Here is a 21,382-nt window from a genome sequence, read left to right as displayed (position 1 = left end):
AGGTTTAATATCTCAGTTTCACCTGAAGGTTACATCATATCTGTAGAACTAATACCTCAGATTCACCTGAAGGTTACATCATATCTGTAGAACCCATACCTCAGATTCACCTGAAGGTTACATCATATCTGTAGAACTAATACCTCAGATTCACCTGAAGGTTACATCATATCTGTAGAACTAATACCTCAGATTCACCTGAAGGTTACATCATATCTGTAGAACCCATACCTCAGATTCACCTGAAGGTTACATCATATCTGTAGAACTAATACCTCAGATTCACCTGAAGGTTACATCATATCTGTAGAACTAATGCCTCAGATTCACCTGAAGGTTACATCATATCTGTAGAACTAATACCTCAGATTCACCTGAAGGTTACATCATATCTGTAGAACTAATACCTCAGATTCACCTGAAGGTTACATCATATCTGTAGAACTAATACCTCAGATTCACCTGAAGGTTACATCATATCTGTAGGTTTAATATCTCAGTTTCACCTGAAGGTTACATCATATCTGTAGAACTAATACCTCAGATTCACCTGAAGGTTACATCATATCTGTATAACTAATGCCTCAGATTCACCTGAAGGTTACATCATATCTGTAGAACTAATGCCTCAGATTCACCTGAAGGTTACATCATATCTGTAGAACTAATACCTCAGATTCACCTGAAGGTTACATCATATCTGTAGAACCCATACCTCAGATTCACCTGAAGGTTACATCATATCTGTAGAACTAATGCCTCAGATTCACCTGAAGGTTACATCATATCTGTAGAACTAATGAGAATCAATCCCTGTGGGACTTAAATCCAGAAAACCTGATTTAACACCATCAGTAAACACGCACTGTCTTCTGTCCTTTAACATAGTTTCAAACCAGCCTGGTCATGATCAATTGATGAAAGCCTTTGAATAAGTAATGCGCAATCCACAGTGTTGAAGGCTTTAGACAGGTCAAAAAAATAGGTCTGCACAATGTGTTTTCTCATCCAAACAATTAAAGACATCATTTAAAACCAAGAAGTATCAGAGATGGTGCTATGACCTGGTCTGGAATCTGACTGGTGTACATTTAGAATACATTTCATTGTTATAAAATATCTAAACGGAGTATTTACCAAGGATTCTAGAATCTTTGCTGGGCAATAGAGTTTGGAAATGGGACTATAATTATTTAGGTCATACGGGTCAACACTTTTGTGAAGGGGGAGTATATGAGCCGCCTTTCAGACCCTGTGGATGGTACTTAGAAATAAATGTAGGGTTAAAAATATGTGTTGGAGATTCTGCAATCAGACGAGCAGAAAGCTGCTTCGAGGAGGGCTGCGAAAGTAGCCCAAGTAGCATGGGAAAGTAGCCCAAGTAGCATGGGAAAGTAGCCCAAGTCTTACACCGAAACACATGAGCCAATTATGAGGCAATCGAACGGATAAAAGCCATGAGCTCAGCCAGATGAATGACAACACAGTAAGCTGAATGACTCTGGATACCCATGACAAAAGAGCCATTGATGCCTGATCCAAGTGAAAGCTGTAAAATGCTTTGGGACCATGACAGGGACAGGGTGGGGCATTCTAGGTAGTGTAGTATAACTTGGCATGAGGTGGAAAGAGAGGGACCATGACAGGGACAGGGTGGGGCATTCTACGTAGTGTAGTATAACTTGGCATGAGGTGGAAAGAGAGGGACCATGACAGGGACAGGGTGGGGCATTCTAGGTAGTGTAATATAACTTGGCATGAGGTGGAAAGAGAGGGACCATGACAGGGACAGGGTGGGGCATTCTAGGTAGTGTAGTATAACTTGGCATGAGGTGGAAAGAGAGGGACCATGGCAATAAAGAATGGAAGATCTTGGAGCAGAGCGGTATTGTTCACAGCTTGTCCCATCAAAAGACCATCGTTGATGGAAGTGCCAAAACAACTAACGGCAATGAGAAATCCCTCATAACTGCCAATATGGTATTAATACGGTGTATCTGCAACATTTTAATGGAGTGGCTTTCATATTTCACCATATTTCACTTGGTGAAAATGCAGAAACTGATGTATCTATGCCTTCTTCTCTCCTATTCAATAAATAGCTTTCAAATACTAGAGCAGAAAATTCCCCACAGTGGTTTTCCATTATAGTGTGTGTCCCACCCTTTTCATTCCTATAACTGCTTTTCCTAATTAGAATATTGGTTCCGCAGAGATGTATTTTTACACCCTGTGCCAGCTGCAGATCTCCTTCTTGTACCCTGGTTTGGACTCTATTCCACTACTTCAAATGAAACAACATTGGCAGGGTATCCTAGTGGTTAGAGCGTTGGGCTAGTAACCGAAAGGTTGCAAGTTTAAATCCTCTGAGCTGACAAGGTACAAATCTGTTGTTCTACCCCTGAACAAGGCAGTTAACCCACTGTTCCTAGGCCCTCATTGATATTAATAATTTGTTCTTTAACTGACTTGCCTGGTAAAATAAAAAACATCAATGGGGGAAATGTAAAATGTAACTGCTTCAGTTGATTGGAGCATAGTGCTAGCCACACCACACATAGTGCTAGCCACACCACACATAGTGCTAGCCACACCACACATAGTGCTAGCCACACCACACATAGTGCTAGCCACACCACACATAGTGCTAGCCACACCACACATAGTGCTTGCCACACCACACATAGTGCTTGCCACACCACACATAGTGCTAGTGTAACGGATGTGAAACGGCTAGCTTAGTTAGCGTGGGCGCTAAATAGCGTTTCAATCAGTGACGTCACTTGCTCTGAGACCTTGAAGTAGTAGTTCCCCTTGCTCTGCAAGGGCCGCGGCTTTTGTGGAGCGATGGGTAACGACGCTTTAAGGGTGACTGTTGATGTGTGCAGAAGGTCCCTGGTTCGCGCCCGGGTATGGGCGAGGGGATGGTTTTAAAATTATACTGTTACATTGATGCTGTTGACCCGGATTACTGGTTGCTGCGGAAAAAGGAGGAAGGTCAAAAGGGGGGTGAGTGTAACGGATGTGAAACGGCTAGCTTAGTTAGCGTGGGCGCTAAATAGCGTTTCAATCAGTGACGTCACTTGCTCTGAGACCTTGAAGTAGTAGTTCCCCTTGCTCTGCACGGCTTTTGTGGAGCGATGGGTAACGACGCTTCGAGGATGACTGTTGATGTGTGCAGAAGGTACCTAGTTCGCGCCTGGGTATGGGCGAGGGGACGGTCTAAAATTATACTGTTACACTAGCCACACCACACATAGTGCTAGCCACACCACACATAGTGCTAGCCACACCACACATAGTGCTTGCCACACCACACATAGTGCTTGCCACACCACACATAGTGCTTGCCACACCACACATAGTGCTAGCCACACCACACATAGTGCTTGCCACACCACACATAGTTCTTGCCACACCACACATAGTGCTAGCCACACCACACATAGTGCTTGCCACACCACACATAGTGCTAGCCACACCACACATAGTGCTTGCCACACCACACATAGTGCTTGCCACACCACACATAGTGCTTGCCACACCACACATAGTGCTTGCAACACCAAAGCTGGGCTTTAAGTCACTCATGGAACATATACTGTATGTTAACAGAAAGTTGCTTTGGATAACAGCATCTTGCTGAATTACCATATCAAGACCTGAACTCTCTGCCCTCTGGCCTGCACTCTGGATAAAAGGCTTTGCAGCCAGAAGCAGTGGAAGTATCTTGGCAATGTCTCTCTTGCGGAGACAGGACTCAGTAAATAGTAGTTGGTCTTTCATATACCAGGGTGCAGATGGGTTTCATACTAAACAATGAGTGACATCATCTGTATACCCTGACAACAACTGATGCTACTCTAGAAAACATATTTGTCCAATTAGATTAATAAGATTGGTGTTGATGAGTGATTTGGGATTTAGAGCCATTAGGCCTAATAACAGTTTTGATTGGTCTCAAAGAGAGGATGTGATTGAGACCCATCATCTACTTAAACAGTGATGCCAGAGAGGCCAATGTTGGGAGGATATATTGGCACGGGTGTTGTTAGGCCAGAGATGAAGTCGAGGGCCGCCAAACCGTGTCAATATATCCTCCAAACTCCTGCTTCGAGGGCATTATCACATTTATTCAACGGGTTACCAACATATTCAAACAATTATTCATTTATTCATACCATTTCATCCTTCCACGAGATATATCCCCAAAACAAATCTAGGGTTGGTTCCCAAGCTGGCTGGTCTTTCATTCTATCGGTTTGGTTACAGAGACGCGACACCAGTCGTTTGTTCTAAATGTTCTGTTGCCATGATGGCTGGCAACGTTCTTATCCATTGCTTGCTAGCTAGCCAACGTTGGCTAACACAGTCGCATCAAACAGTGTAGCCAGAATAACAACAAAGTAGCTGCATTTGCGTTTGTTTAAGCTGTTTTCTTGTGATTGTTTTTGGGATACAACCATAACAATGAGCTAATGATGTGAGATTTCGCCTCACATAGAACATTTGCTCTCTCACCAGGGCACTGTTCACAATCACTTCAAACTGAAGCTGGATTTACAGAAAACTAGCTGCATTTCGTGTTTTTCTATTGACATTTGTTCGTATATATCCATCAACATGGATGCCGTGGCACCTCCCAAATGGGCGCTACACATTGGTGGTGGAAGGGGTGAAACAATGTCATGTGCTTTGACTTTGAGAAAAGGACAACCTAAAGTGCAAAGATACAAATCATTCTCAGAGTAGATGTTCCAGAGAGATATGCAGCCCAGAGAACGTAATGCCTCACTGTTGGCCTGCTGCCATGGTTACCTGGGAGACAGGGATAACGATAAAGGACCCTCCACCGGCACTCTCCGTGACGATGGCCAGGAACTTGGCATTGACGGCACAGAAGTGGTTGTCATGGACGTTCTTGGTGATGGGAATGCCGTCAAAGCAGTGCTCCCGGTTGGCCACTTTTCCGTAGACGTTTCGAAACTTGGAGCTTCGGTATGTCGGACGCCATGACATCTGATGGAGAAGAGATGGAGAAGAGATGGAGAAGAGATGGAGAAGAGATGGAGAGATATTAAGGAGGGAGGTTCAGAAAGGAGTTTCTGCAATACCAGCACTGGGATGTATTGAAGGCACCAGTTAGTTGCTGTTTTATCATGTTGAATGTGCTGACATGGTGATTTTCTGGTTACTGTAGATGCTGGTCCATGTGAGCAGAAGGTCAGCTGTTTAGTTGACAGGTTAGTGGGCATTCATGGTTAACAGCTTAGATCAACCGGCTGGTTGAACATAATTGGATTATTTTAGATTTAGGGAAAAAACACAAAATGATCATACCACATTAGAGTATTAAATGATCATACCACATTAGAGTATTAAATGATCATACCACATTAGAGTATTAAATGATCTTACCACATTAGAGTATTAAATGATCATACCACATTAGAGTATTAAATGATCATACCACATTAGAGTATTAAATGATCATACCACATTAGAGTATTAAATGATCATACCACATTAGAGTATTAAATGATCATACCACACTAGAGTATTACATGATCATACCACATTCGAGTATTAAATGATCATACCACATTAGAGTATTAAATGATCATACCACATTAGAGTATTAAATGATCTTACCACATTAGAGTATTAAATGATCATACCACATTAGAGTATTAAATGATCATACCACATTAGAGTATTAAATGATCATACCACATTAGAGTATTAAATGATCATACCACACTAGAGTATTAAATGATCATACCACACTAGAGTATTAAATGATCATACCACATTCGAGTATTAAATGATCATACCACATTAGAGTATTAAATGATCATACCACATCAGAGTATTAAATGATCATACCACATTAGAGTATTAAATGATCATACCACATTAGAGTATAAAATGATCATACCACATTAGAGTATTAAATGATCATACCACATTAAAGTATTAAAGGAAAACGCCACCAAAAAAGTATGTTTTGGTATTTTGGTCCATTGTTAAAATAGTCCCAAAATGTTTTGATGGTCAGCAATCAACTTTCAAAATATAGAAATCATCTCTGTGTGATGCATTTTGTATCATATGACGCAAAACGCATCATCGTATGGTGATGATTTCTGTATTTTGAAAGTTTTACATCTTGAAAAATTGATTGCTGACAAGCAAAACATTTTGGGACTATGTCAACCATGGACTTGTTATGGTGCGTGAATGAGGACCCAAAAGCGAATTAACAAACAGAGTACTTTAATGACGAACATACGTGGGCTCAGATGGACAGGTAGATTCCGACAGGACAGGACAAGGTTGCAGCACACACGATGATAGTCTGGTTCAGGCATGAGACACATAAACAAACAAACAAGAATCCGACAAGGACAGGAGCAGAAACAGAGACAGATATAGGGACCTAATCAGAGGGAAAAAGGGAACAGGTGGGGAACGGGGTGAATGGGTAATTAGGAGGAGACAAGGCACAGCTGGGGAAAAGAGGGGGAGAAAAGGTAACATAACAACGACCAGCAGAGGGAGACAGGGTGAAGGGAAAGGACAGAGACAAGACAACATGACAGTACCCCCCCACTCACCGAGCGCCTCCTGGCGCACTCGAGGAGGAAGCCTGGCGGCAACGGAGGAAATCATCGATCAGCGCACGGTCCAGCACGTCCCGAGAGGGAACCCAACTCCTCTCCTCAGGACCGTACCCCTCCCAATCTACTAGGTACTGATGACCACGGCCCCGAGGACGCATGTTCAAAATCCTACGGACCCTGTAGATGGGTGCGCCCTCGACAAGGATGGGGGGGGGGGGGGAAAGACGAGCGGGGGCGCGAAGAACGGGCTTGACACAGGAGACATGGAAGACCGGGTGGACGCGACGAAGATATCGCGGCTGAAGAAGTCGCACTGCGACAGGGTTAATGATTTGAGAGATACGGAATGGACCAATGAACCGCGGGGTCAACTTGCGAGAAGCCGTCTTAAGGGGAAGGTTCTGAGTGGAGAGCCAAACTCTCTGACCGCGACAATATCTAGGGCTCTTCGTTCTACGCTTATTAGCAGCTCTCACAGTCTGCGCCCTATAACGGCAAAGTGCAGACCTGACCCTCTTCCAGGTGCGCTCGCAACGTTGGACAAAAGCCTGAGCGGAGGGGACGCTGGACTCGGCGAACTGAGATGAGAACAACGGAGGCTGGTACCCGAGGCTACTCTGAAAAGGAGATAGCCCGGTCGCAGACGAAGGAAGCGAGTTGTGGGCGTATTCTGCCCAGGGGAGCTGTTCTGACCAAGACGCAGGGTTGCGAAAAGAAAGACTGCGTAAGATGCGACCAATAGTCTGATTGGCCCGTTCTGCTTGACCGTTAGACTGGGGGTGAAAGCCGGAAGAGAGACTGACGGAAGCCCCAATCAAACGGCAAAACTCCCTCCAAAATTGAGACGTGAATTGCGGACCTCTGTCCGAAACGACGTCTGACGGAAGGCCATGAATTCTGAAAACATTCTCGATGATGATTTGTGCCGTCTCTTTAGCAGAAGGAAGCTTAGCAAGGGGAATGAAATGAGCCGCCTTAGAGAACCTATCGACAACCGTAAGAATAACAGTCTTCCCCGCTGACGAAGGCAGTCCGGTGACAAAATCTAAGGCGATGTGAGACCACGGTCGAGAGGGAATAGGAAGCGGCCTGAGACGGCCGGCAGGAGGAGAGTTACCGGACTTAGTCTGCGCGCAGACCGAACAAGCAGCCACGAAACGACGCGTGTCATGCTCCCGGGTGGGCCACCAGAAACGCTGGCGAATGGAAGCAAGCGTACCCCGAACGCCAGGGTGACCGGCTAACTTGGCAGAGTGAGCCCACTGAAGAACGGCCAGACGAGTAGGAACGGGAACGAAAAGAAGGTTCCTAGGACAAGCGCGCGGCGACGGAGTTTGAGTGAGTGCTTGCTTTACCTGCCTCTCAATTCCCCAGACAGTCAACCCGACAACACGCCCCTCAGGGAGAATCCCCTCGGGGTCAGTGGAGGCTACTGAAGAACTGAAGAGACGAGACAAAGCATCAGGCTTGGTGTTCTTAGAGCCCGGACGATAAGAAATCACGAACTCGAAACGAGCGAAAAACAGCGCCCAACGCGCCTGACGCGCATTAAGTCGTTTGGCAGAACGGATGTACTCAAGGTTCCTATGGTCAGTCCAAACGACAAAAGGAACGGTCGCCCCCTCCAACCACTGTCGCCATTCGCCTAGGGCTAACCGGATGGCGAGCAGTTCGCGGTTACCCACATCATAGTTACGTTCCGACGGCGACAGGCGATGAGAAAAATACGCGCATGGGTGGACCTTGTCGTCAGAGAGGGAGCGCTGAGAAAGGATGGCTCCCACTCCCACCTCTGACGCGTCAACCTCGACAACGAACTGTCTAGAGACGTCAGGTGTAACAAGGATAGGAGCGGATGTAAAACGATTCTTGAGGAGATCAAAAGCTCCCTGGGCGGAAACGGACCACTTAAAGCACGTCTTGACAGAAGTAAGGGCTGTGAGAGGAGCTGCCACCTGACCGAAATTACGGATGAAACGACGATAGAAGTTCGCGAAGCCGAGAAAGCGCTGCAGCTCGACGCGTGACTTAGGGACGGGCCAATCAATGACAGCTTGGACCTTAGCGGGATCCATCTTAATGCCTTCAGCGGAAATAACAGAACCGAGAAATGTGACGGAGGAGGCATGAAAAGTGCACTTCTCAGCCTTCACGAAAAGACAATTCTCTAAAAGGCGCTGGAGGACACGTCGAACGTGCTGAACATGAATCTGGAGTGACGGTGAAAAAATCAGGATATCGTCAAGGTAAACGAAAACAAAGATGTTCAGCATGTCTCTCAGGACATCATTGACTAATGCCTGAAAGACAGCTGGAGCGTTAGCGAGGCCGAAAGGAAGAACCCGGTATTCAAAGTGCCCTAACGGAGTGTTAAACGCCGTCTTCCACTCGTCCCCCTCCCTGATGCGCACGAGATGGTAAGCGTTACGAAGGTCCAACTTAGTGAAAAACCTGGCTCCCTGCAGGATCTCGAAGGCTGAAGACATAAGAGGAAGCGGATAACGATTCTTCACTGTTATGTCATTCAGCCCTCGATAATCTATGCAGGGGCGCAGAGACCCGTCCTTCTTCTTGACAAAAAAAAACCCCGCTCCGGCGGGAGAGGAGGAGGGGACTATGGTACCGGCGTCAAGAGCTACAGACAAATAATCTTCGAGAGCCTTACGTTCGGGAGCCGACAGAGAGTATAGTCTACCCCGGGGGGGGGTGGTTCCCGGAAGGAGATCAATACTACAATCATACGACCGGTGTGGAGGAAGAGAGGTGGCCCTGGACCGACTGAACACCGTGCGCAGATCGTGATATTCCTCCGGCACCCCTGTCAAATCACCAGGCTCCTCCTGTGAAGAAGAGACAGAGGAAACAGGAGGGATAGCAGACATTAAACATTTCACATGACAAGAGACGTTCCAGGAGAGGATAGAATTACTAGACCAATTAATGGAAGGATTATGACAAACTAGCCAGGGATGGCCCAAAACAACAGGTGTAAAAGGTGAACGAAAAATTAAAAAAGAAATGGTTTCACTATGATTACCAGAAACAGTGAGGGTTAAAGGTAGCGTCTCACGCTGAATCCTGGGGAGAGGACTACCATCCAGGGCGAACAAGGCCGTGGGCTCCTTTAACTGTCTGAGAGGAATGTCATGTTCCCGAGCCCAGGTCTCGTCCATAAAACAGCCCTCCGCCCCAGAGTCTATTAAGGCACTGCAGGAAGCTGACGAACCGGTCCAGCGTAGATGGACCGACAAGGTAGTGCAGGATCTTGAAGGAGAGACAGGAGTAGTAGCGCTCACCAGTAGCCCTCCGCTTACTGACGAGCTCTGGCCTTTTACTGGACATGAAGTGGCAAAATGACCAGCGGAACCGCAATAGAGACAGAGGCGGTTGGTGATTCTCCGTTCCCTCTCCTTAGTCGAGATGCGGATACCTCCCAGCTGCATGGGCTCAGCACCCGAGCCGGCAGAGGAAGATGGTAGTGATGCGGAGAGGGAGGCGACGGAGAGCGCGAGCTCCTTTCCACGAGCTCGGTGACGAAGATCAACCCGTCGCTCAATGCGAATAGCGAGTTCAATCAAGGAATCCACGCTGGAAGGAACCTCCCGGGAGAGAATCTCATCCTTTACCTCTGCGCGGAAACCCTCCAGAAGACGAGCGAGCAAGGCCGGCTCGTTCCAGCCACTGGAGACAGCAAGAGTGCGAAACTCAATAGAGTAGTCTGTTATGGATCGATTGCCTTGACATAGGGAAGACAGGGCCCTGGAAGCCTCCTCCCCAAAAACAGATCGATCAAAAACCCGTATCATCTCCTCCTTAAAGTCTTGATACTGGTTAATACACTCAGCCCTTGCCTCCCAGATTGCCGTGCCCCACTCACGAGCCCGTCCAATAAGGAGAGATATGACGTAGGCGACACGAGCAGTGCTCCTGGAGTAAGTGTTGGGCTGGAGAGAAAACACAATATCACACTGGGTGAGGAACGAGCGGCATTCAGTGGGCTCCCCAGAGTAACACGGCGGGTTATTGATTCTGGGCTCCGGAGATTCGAAAGCCCTGGAAGTGGCCGGTGGATCGAGGCGGAGATGGTGAACCTGTTCTGTGAGGTTGGAGACTTGGGTGGCCAGGGTCTCAACGGCATGTCGAGCAGCAGACAATTCCTGCTTGTGTCTGCCTAGCATCGCTCCCTGGATCTCGACGGCTGAGTGGAGAGGATCCGAAGTCGCTGGGTCCATTCTTGGTCGGATTCTTCTGTTATGGTGCGTGAATGAGGACCCAAAAGCGAATTAACAAACAGAGTACTTTAATGACGAACATACGTGGGCTCAGATGGACAGGTAGATTCCGACAGGACAGGACAAGGTTGCAGCACACACGATGATAGTCTGGTTCAGGCATGAGACACATAAACAAACAAACAAGAATCCGACAAGGACAGGAGCAGAAACAGAGACAGATATAGGGACCTAATCAGAGGGAAAAAGGGAACAGGTGGGGAACGGGGTGAATGGGTAATTAGGAGGAGACAAGGCACAGCTGGGGAAAAGAGGGGGAGAAAAGGTAACATAACAACGACCAGCAGAGGGAGACAGGGTGAAGGGAAAGGACAGAGACAAGACAACATGACAGGACTAATGAAACAAATACCAAAATATTGTTTTTGGGTGGAGTTCTCCTTTAACTTCGAGATTGCTGTTCCAAAATCCCTAGAGAAACCCCCATTAGTAAAGACGGTAAAGAGGAGTGTTGCTGTTCCAAAATCCCTAGAGATACCCCCATTAGTAAAGACAGTAAAGTAAAGAGGAGTGTTGCTGTTCCAAAATCCCTAGAGAAACCCCCATTAGTAAAGACAGTAAAGTAAAAAGGAGTGTTGCTGTTCCAAAATCCATAGAGAAACCCCCATTAGTAAAGACAGTAAAGAGGAGTGTTGCTGTTCCAAAATCCCCAGAGAAACCCCCATTAGTAAAGACAGTAAAGAGGAGTGTTGCTGTTCCAAAATCCCCAGAGAAACCCCCATTAGTAAAGACAGTAAAGAGGAGTGTTGCTGTTCCAAAATCCCCAGAGAAACCCCCATTAGTAAAGACAGTAAAGAGGAGTGTTGCTGTTCCAAAATCCCTAGAGAAACCCCCATTAGTAAAGACAGTAAAGAGGAGTGTTGCTGTTCCAAAATCCCTAGAGAAACCCCCACTAGTAAAGACAGTAAAGAGGAGTGTTGCTGTTCCAAAATCCCTAGAGAAACCCCCATTAGTAAAGACAGTAAAGAGGAGTGTTGCTGTTCCAAAATCCCCAGAGAAACCCCCACTAGTAAAGACAGTAAAGAGGAGTGTTGCTGTTCCAAAATCCCTAGAGAAACCCCCATTAGTAAAGACAGTAAAGAGGAGTGTTGCTGTTCCAAAATCCCTAGAGAAACCCCCATTAGTAAAGACAGTAAAGAGGAGTGTTGCTTTCTTCAAAATCTCTTCTGTCCACCCCTATAGTTCAGAGGAATTTTGTCAGTGCTGTCATGGCAATTCAAATCCCATGTTAGTCAGAGTGTGAACTGTTTGCAGTGTGGCAAACGTTCAACGCCACAAGAAAATATTTCACAGAAAATAGTGAGTAAGTAAATAAAGGTAGACAAGAGCAGTCCCTCACAAGAGCAGTCCCTCACCTGAGCAGTCCCTCACAAGAGCAGTCCCTCACAAGAGCAGTCCCTCACAAGAGCAGTCCCTCACAAGAGCAGTCCCTCACCAGAGCAGTCCCTCACAAGAGCAGTCCCTCACAAGAGCAGTCCCTCACAAGAGCAGTCCCTCACAAGAGCAGTCCCTCACAAGTGATTTGAGTCTGAAATCAGCAACTACTAACGAGGAGGCGGCTCCATGAAAGGATTCCTTTGTGACACATATGTCCTGAGCTTGGACCCATGAAACCTTGCAAAACAGTACACCAGCCACTTCACTTCCCAGCGAGGGGAAGTGGTCGAATCCATCATAAAAACACTCAAACCACTACTTTTGTTTGTCGTTACCCACAAGCATGTACTGACCGAATTGCTGCCTTGCAGCGTGAGATACATCTATCGTCTGGGTCACACTAGACCTAATCACAGGTGTAGAGCTGGATGGTCCTTAGACACTGATCCAAGGACAGTTTTGAGGTTTGTCCCACTAACGATCGATGATACATCAGGGAAGGTGAATAGATCCTAGGTGTGGTAAAGGGGAACGTCTGCTTACAGACAGCGGCAGGCAGCCTAGTGGTTAGAGCGTTGGGCCAGTAACTGAAAGATTGCTGGATCGAATCCCCAAGCTGAAAAGATAAAAATCAGTTGTTCTGCCCCTAAACAAGGCAGTTAACCCACTGGTAGGCTGTCATTGTAAGTAAGAATTTATTCTTAACTGACTTGCCTGGTTAAATACATACATAGAAAAAAACCAGACAGGAAGTTCTTCAGGAAAGGAGATTTATGACACTGTCAGATCAGTGACAAGATGACATCACCACAGCCACAATTCAGCATTGTTCTGGGGCGGGAACAGTGCTGTGTGCAAATAGAGATGTCCCTGTTTCCATGCTGCCATGGTCTCTTCCTGTCCTACAGACTGCAGTCTACATCTGGTCTTCAGCCGGTGGAGACCAAGCGGTGCACACAATCCAGTAATCGCTCCCATCCCACCCACAGGCAGACCAGTAATCACACCCATCCCACCCACAGGCAGACCAGTAATCACACCCATCCCACCCACAGGCAGACCAGTAATCACACCCATCCCACCCACAGGCAGACCAGTAATCACACCCATCCCACCCACAGGCAGACCAGTAATCACTCTCACCCATCCCACCCACAGGCAGACCAGTAATCACACCCATCCCACCCACAGGCAGACCAGTAATCACACCTATCCCACCCACAGGCAGACCAGTAATCACACCCATCCCACCCACAGGCAGACCAGTAATCACATCCATCCCACCCACAGGCAGACCAGTAATCACATCCATCCCACCCACAGGCAGACCAGTAATCACACCCATCCCACCCACAGGCAGACCAGTAATCACACCCATCCCACCCACAGGCAGACCAGTAATCACATCCATCCCACCCACAGGCAGACCAGTAATCACATCCATCCCACCCACAGACAGACCAGTAATCACACCCATCCCACCCACAGGCAGACCAGTAATCACACCCATCCCACCCACAGGCAGACCAGTAATCACACCCATCCCACCCACAGGCAGACCAGTAATCACACCCATCCCACCCACAGGCAGACCAGTAATCACACCCATCCCACCCACAGGCAGACCAGTAATCACACCCATCCCACCCACAGGCAGACCAGTAATCACACCCATCCCACCCACAGGCAGACCAGTAATCACACCCATCCCACCCACAGGCAGACCAGTAATCACACCCATCCCACCCACAGGCAGACCAGTAATCACTCTCACCCATCCCACCCACAGGCAGACCAGTAATCACACCCATCCCACCCACAGGCAGACCAGTAATCACACCCATCCCACCCACAGGCAGACCAGTAATCACACCCATCCCACCCACAGGCAGACCAGTAATCACACCCATCCCACCCACAGGCAGACCAGTAATCACACCCATCCCACCCACAGGCAGACCAGTAATCACACCCATCCCACCCACAGGCAGACCAGTAATCACACCCATCCCACCCACAGGCAGACCAGTAATCACATCCATCCCACCCACAGGCAGACCAGTAATCACTCTCAACCATCCCACCCACAGGCAGACCAGTAATCACACCCATCCCACCCACAGGCAGACCAGTAATCACTCTCACCCATCCCACCCACAGGCAGACCAGTAATCACTTTGTCGTGAAGGAGTGTGGTGCGGCATTGATATAGCTGGAGCTCGACATGTCCACAGACAGACCAGTAATCACTTTGTCGTGAAGGAGTGTGGTGCGGCATTGATATAGCTGGAGCTCGACATGTCCACAGACAGACCAGTAATCACTTTGTCGTGAAGGAGTGTGGTGCGGCATTGATATAGCTGGAGCTCGACATGTCCACAGACAGACCAGTAATCACTCTGTCGTGGAGGTGAAGGAGTGTGGTGAGGCATTGATATAGCTGGAGCTCGACATGTCCACAGACAGACCAGTAATCACTTTGTCGTGAAGGAGTGTGGTGCGGCATTGATATAGCTGGAGCTCGACATGTCCACAGACAGACCAGTAATCACACCCATCCCACCCGCAGGCAGACCAGTAATCCCTCTCACCCATCCCACCCACAGGCAGACCAGTAATCACTCTGTCGTGAAGGAGTGTGGTGCGGCATTGATATAGCTGGAGCTCGACATGTCCACAGACAGACCAGTAATCACTTTGTCGTGAAGGAGTGTGGTGCGGCATTGATATAGCTGGAGCTCGACAAGTCCACAGACAGCCGCTGTCACATCACTTTTTGTATTCACGAGATTCTCACCTCTGAGTGCTGTGGGAGTAACGAAATGGTACTCATTCCACTCACTGCACATCTCAATTCCTTTCCTTCCTCGTTTACCCCCCTCCTTCCTCTCAAAAAGCAGAGTTAAAGAAGCTACCCCTAGAATGACTCTGAGCATAATGCTTAGCTTGTTAAAGTATTGATGTGAAACAGCAGAACAGCAGGAAGAGGCCTCAGGGCAGCAGAGAAAGAGCACTGGCATTGAGTTCTCACCACAAGGACACTCATTAATTTGTCACCAGTGGATGGCACGCGAGACTGCGTACGCTGCTCTCTGTCTCTCACTGACAGCGCAGTGAGACTAAAGCATGGTGTCTCTCAGCTCCAGTCATGGCAGGGTGTCCCCGTGCTAGCCATAGCCTACACCTAACTCGTCACCATCTAACTGTTTATGTGATCCATCCATCTCATAACCCCAGGAGATGGTTATGACAGCCTTGAAAGGACAGGAAATACCCCCCAACTCACACACACACACACACACACACACACACACACACACACACACACACACACACACACACACACACACACACACACACACACACACACACACATACATACATACATACATACACACACGCACACGCACACACACACACACAGCCATCCATAGTATATCTGAATTCCTCTCCAAAGACAGTCCTCTCAGTGAAAACAATATCTTACCTTAGTGCTGAGTAGAGTAGTGACACTATAGCCCGATCTGTCAGGCCCTCTCAAATTACAACCCCGCCCCTTTCCTCCCTTTTATAGACCAGCTGCAGTCTGCCAGTTTCTCCTAGCTTCTCAACGATACATCCAGTCAACCGGCCTACTATGCTCCGCTCACGCTCATCTGTTTCTCTCCTCCCCTCTTCTTACCCCGTCTCTCCTCTTTCTCCCTTCAAGTCCTGTCCTCCTCCTATGAGCTACCCCTCCCTCTCTCCTGCTCCCTCTCAGCCCCAGACCAGACAGCTGCATGCAGCCCTGGAGCAGCAGTTAACGCTGCCTCTATCCCTCTCACTGCTCTGTACTCCTCTAGATGTGGGCTGCACCACTCACTCTCTCTTTCACTCTCTCTTTCACTCTCTCTCCCTCTCTCTCTCTCTTTCTCCCTCTCTCTCTTTCTCTCTCTCTCTCTCTCTCTCTCTCTCTCTCTCTCTTTCTCCCTCTCTCTCTCTCTCTCTCTCTCTCTCTCTCTCTCTCTCTCCTTCTCTCTCTCTCTCTATTCTCTTGCTCTCTCTCCTTCCCTCTCTATATACATCCATCTATCTCTCTCTCGCTGTGTCTCATTGTGCCAGCCCTATCACTAGCTGGGACTGTAGATAGCCGTTGATAACCATTGAAAGACGTTCTTGGTATTGAATACTTCATACTCTCTTGCTTGCAAATAGAGAGGTCGACGACTATACAGAGTATAAATGTTTCCTTACGAATGTTTCCCTATGCATGTTTCCCTACGCCTGTTTCCCTACACATGTTTCCCTACACCTGTTTCCCTACACATGTTTCCCTATGCCTGTTTCCCTACACATGTTTCCTACACATGTTTCCTACACATGTTTCCTACACATGTTTCCTACACATGTTTCCTACACATGTTTCCCTACACATGTTTCCCTACACATGTTTCCCTACACATGTTTCCCTACGCATGTTTCCCTACACATGTTTCCTACACATGTTTCCTACACATGTTTCCTACACATGTTTCCCTACACATGTTTCCCTACACATGTTTCCCTATGCATGTTTCCCTATGCCTGTTTCCCTATGCATGTTTCCCTATGCCTGTTTCCCTATGCCTGTTTCCCTACACATGTTTCCCTATGCCTGTTTCCCTATGCACATTTCCCTATGCCTGTTTCCCTACACATGTTTCCCTATGCATGTTTCCCTATGCCTGTTTCCCTATGCATGTTTCCCTATGCATGTTTCCCTATGCATGTTTCCTTATGCCTGTTTCCCTATGCCTGTTTCCCTACACGTTTCCCTATGCCTGTTTCCCTATGCCTGTTTCCCTATGCATGTTTCCCTATGCATGTTTCCCTATGCCTGTTTCCCTACACATGTTTCCCTATGCCTGTTTCCATTTGCATGTTTTTCTGCCTTTGTTTCCTGCCTTTCTTCTCGAAGTTGAATTGTATCTATTTTGGGGGTCATGTTAGCAGTAACTGGATAAAGTTACTGTGAAAACAAGGTAAATAGAAGCCATATTTATCAGTTCCACGCTATGAGCAGTTACTGCCTTTTTGTTTGGTTGGGCAGCGTAGTGCTATTGAACAATGGGGTCAGGAAAGGTGAGGGGTGCTATTTCTGCTGTGGAAAGTGAGCAAACCTTTCTGTGCTAAACTGTTTGGGTGTCATAATCGTAATCGGGTACTAATACAATCAATATTTTATGTGAAACATCTGTGATAAGTACTGTCGTTCCAAACATCTCAACCGTAGAGGCTTTCACAAAAGCCCATGTTTTCCTTCCAGGAGATTACTCTGATTGGGATTTAGTGAAAATAGTCAGGAGGTAAGTTTGGGTCTGTACGCAGTAAAGGTCATTGCTGGGCAGAGAGAGAGAGCGAGAGAGCGTGAGAGAGAGTGAGCGAGAGAGAGACAGAGAGAGAGAAAGAGAGAGAGAGTGAGATAGAGAGTGTGTATAGTGTGTTTTTGTTGCATTTGTGTGTCTTTTCTCTCCTGCCCTAACGCCTGAGCGGAGCTCAAAGACAGCTTGGACCCAGCAGCCCCTGGTCTCCCATCCCCCGCCTCCTTGGAATCATAAGACCCTCCTGGCTGTTACCCAGAACCCCCTGTGGCTCCATCCCTCTCTCTGCCCCTCCCCTCATTCCCTTCCTCTCCCTTTCTTCTCCTCCCTCCTTCTTCATCCCTGCTCTCCTCACAGGCCTCTTTCCCATACTGAAGGTCCCCCATTTGATAATGTGCATTCTTCCCAGTCTGACATCAAATAAAATCAAATTCTATTGGTCACATACACATATTTAGCAGATGTTATTGGTAAACAAAGTACTGTAATAAAGAGTACATAGTCATTAAATACAACAGATTACTGTAATAAAGAGTATCTAGCCATTAAATATAATGGAGTACTGTAATAAAGAGTGCCTACTCATTAAATACAACAGATTACTATAATAAAGAGTACCTAGTCATTAAATACAACAGAGTACTGTAAAAAAAAAGAGTACCTAGTCATTTTTTACAACAGATTACTGTAATATAGAGTACCTAGTCATTAAATATAACAGAGAACTGTAATACAGAGTACCTAGTGATTAAATACAACAGATTACTGTAATATAGAGTACCTAGTCATTAAATACAACATATTACTGTAATACAGAGTACCTAGTGATTAAATACAACAGATTACTCTAATGCAGAGTACCTAGTCATTAAATACAACAGATTACTCTAATGCAGAGCACCTAGTCATTAAATACAACAGATCACTGTAATAAAGACTACCAAGTCATTAAATACAACAGATTACTCTAATACAGAGTACCTAGTGATTAAATACAACAGATCCAAATGGAGATTTCGATTATATCTCTGACAAGATGGATGACTTATCTTTCCACTAGCATGCCTGTGTGATTTTGTCGCTATTCCTCAACTGGTTGCCATGTACTCTGGACTCTGGACAACAGAAAAATATTGTGTGCAGTATCCATGTACAATACAATCCATGCTTGTGGTTGATTTAATTTATGAATACTATATATATACTACTATATTTACTCAAAAACCCTATCTGTCCCAGACTGTATTCTCTTGGTATGTTAGCCTCCAGTCAAATGGCTTTGATGTCTGAGATCTTTGATCATGGGTGTATTGAATGTATACCTGCAGGTCCAACACCTCGTGGCTTGAAAATAAAAGAGAGCCGCACACTCTTGGAGCTCAGATGCAAAAATTTAATACCAACGTTTCGACAGCCAAGCTGTCTTCATCAGGATATAATGACCAACACCTCGTGGCACCTGGCCTCTCAGGGCCATTTTGTGGATGTGACACCTGGCCTCTCAGGACCATTTTGTGGATGTGACACCTGGCCTCTCAGGACCATTTTGTGGATCTTGGTCTGTTTGAGGGGAGGTGTGCGTAGGGGAGCGGCTTTCACCATAGCTACAGGTCATGATGCTGGGGAAGGCGTAGGGCTCACACCGTCCGCAAACCTTACACTGTCTGGTATTTCAATGTGTGATTCCTCTGTGCTTTTATAGGCACTTCTCTCCCTGGGTCTGTAGGGAAGATGGGTACTGGAATACCTCCAGTATAGGATTCCCACAGGTTCACAGTAGGTTTTTGTCTTGGCTTTGCTCTTTTGTGTTTATGTGTTTATGTGGGGGGGGGGGGGCACTCTGTGTTTATTGAGTTTTTGCCTGCAGTCACTGTTTCTGCCTTACTGTAGTCTCTGTTCCTTCCTGAAAAACCTCAAGACTATCAGAATCCTATTGGTCCTGAATCATCCCAGTAAAACCTCAAGACTATCAGAATCCTATTGGTCCTGAATCATCCCAGTAAAACCTCAAGACTATCAGAATCCTATTGGTCCTGAATCATCCCAGTAAAACCTCAAGACTATCAGAATCCTATTGGTCCTGAATCATCCCAGTTAAACCTCAAGACTATCAGAATCCTATTGTTCCTGAATCATCCCAGTAAAACATCAAGACTATCAGAATCCTATTGTTCCTGAATCATCCCAGTATTACTCCAATGGCTGACAGTTTCATGCTATGACATCCTGTCATGCACGAAGGAAGTAAATTTCTCCATGAAATTCCAATCCAATATCACTCAGCTGCAGTCTATGTGATATTGGCAGCTCTACTCGCCAGGTCCAAAGACCAGGTCCAAAGACTGTATGACAGTTTCCAGAAGCTGTCGCTTCACAATTCATCTGGAAAATTGCCACAATTCAACTGAATGGCTAAGGATGTGCTGATCAATCCTCTCTATGCTGTTGCCAATAGAGGAAGTGGGTCTGTCGGAAACCAACGAGCTAAGCGTAAAAAGAGAGAAAGAGATCCCCCCCAGGGCTGCTGTCGCTCTCCTCACCCTGCCCGTCAAGCCGTCTTTGTGAAGCTCGCTAAGGGCTATTAGCTATTCCTCCCTTCCCCGGGCCACATGGGTGTTTTGTCAGTTCCGATGACATTCACTCCTCGGCACATGGACTAAATATCACAGAATAGTGACATCCCGCTGGTTCTTTTGGCTGCCACCTCAGTCAATGACTACATAGGGCCTTTCACATCAACTACAGATGCAGGATCATACTTTGAGCCAGTTTGCTACAACAGGAAAATAATCCTGCAGCAACAGGAAATGTGAATTATGATGTGGATTATAATTCATGGACATTTTTGTAGGGGTTAATACATTTATGAAAGTGAAAATTACTACCTTCAGAAGCCGTTCTCTTGCGACAGGGTGATCAAATTAAGATTGTACATCTGTAGTATCTGGTATGAATGCTGTAAATGGTGACATTTTTTGATATGTTGAGCATGACAAGACCACAATGGGTTCATGTAAAGGCCATTTGAGCCAACACAGACAGTAGGGCTTTGAGGTCCATGGACTTATTCTACTCAGTATGCTCTGTTCATATTGGTCTGAGGCTAGGTCGGGGAAATACACGTGTGTCCATGCCTGCGTGCGTGTTTATCCATGGATGGATTCTAATCAACCTCTTTGAAACATATTCATCTATCCCAAAATCTTAATAGCATTAGCTGTTATGACCATTTTTTTTTTTTTTAACCTTTATTTAACTAGTCAAGGCAGTTAAGAACAAATTCTTATTTTCAATGACAGCCTAGGAACAGTGGGGCAGAACGACAGATTTGTACCTTGTCAGCTCAGGGATTTGAACTTGCAACCTTCTGGTTACTAGTCCAACGCTCTAACCACTAGGCTAACCTGCCACCCCACAGTAAAATTGCCATCAATCCCCATGACAGTGTCAAGAAGCTCTCTGAACATAGTGCTACCTAGACCCATACACATGAAATATACCCCAACTGTCCTGCATATCCCCATATGACTGCTATCTTTATATAGTCACCCCACACTTGAGTATGTTATAGTTGACCCTGGGCCTGGGGGTAGACAGGACAGGAGCCAGGTCTGTAGTGTTATAGCTGACCCTGGGGCTGGGGGTAGACAGGACAGGAGCCAGGTCTGTAGTGTTATAGTTGACCCTGGGGCTGGGGGTAGACAGGACAGGAGCCAGGTCTGTAGTGTTATAGTTGACCCTGGGCCTGGGG

General features: G+C 46.6%; 1 protein-coding gene across 2 annotated transcripts in view; it reads right to left on the bottom strand.

Moving 5' to 3' along the window:
* The window catches only part of LOC110526998 (coronin-2B), an 84,158-nt gene that overhangs the window by 16,759 nt on the left and 46,017 nt on the right, over window positions 1-21,382 (bottom strand). The window contains exons 1-2 of one of the 2 annotated variants that reach the window (XM_036964084.1): window positions 15,780-16,167; window positions 4,819-5,019 (exon numbers count right to left, since the gene is read on the bottom strand). In XM_036964084.1, coding sequence (XP_036819979.1) covers window positions 4,819-5,019 — 201 coding nt within the window. In that variant the 5' untranslated portion in view covers window positions 15,780-16,167. Of the gene's footprint in view, window positions 1-4,818; window positions 5,020-15,779; window positions 16,168-21,382 lie in introns of those variants that run through there. The other variant, XM_036964083.1, reaches the window with a different exon arrangement.

This window comes from Oncorhynchus mykiss, chromosome 26 (assembly GCF_013265735.2).
Source record: "Oncorhynchus mykiss isolate Arlee chromosome 26, USDA_OmykA_1.1, whole genome shotgun sequence".
NCBI classification, from domain to species: domain Eukaryota; kingdom Metazoa; phylum Chordata; class Actinopteri; order Salmoniformes; family Salmonidae; genus Oncorhynchus; species Oncorhynchus mykiss.
Note: the sequence above shows the minus strand (reverse complement) of the source record. Positions and strands in the feature narration are given on the sequence as shown.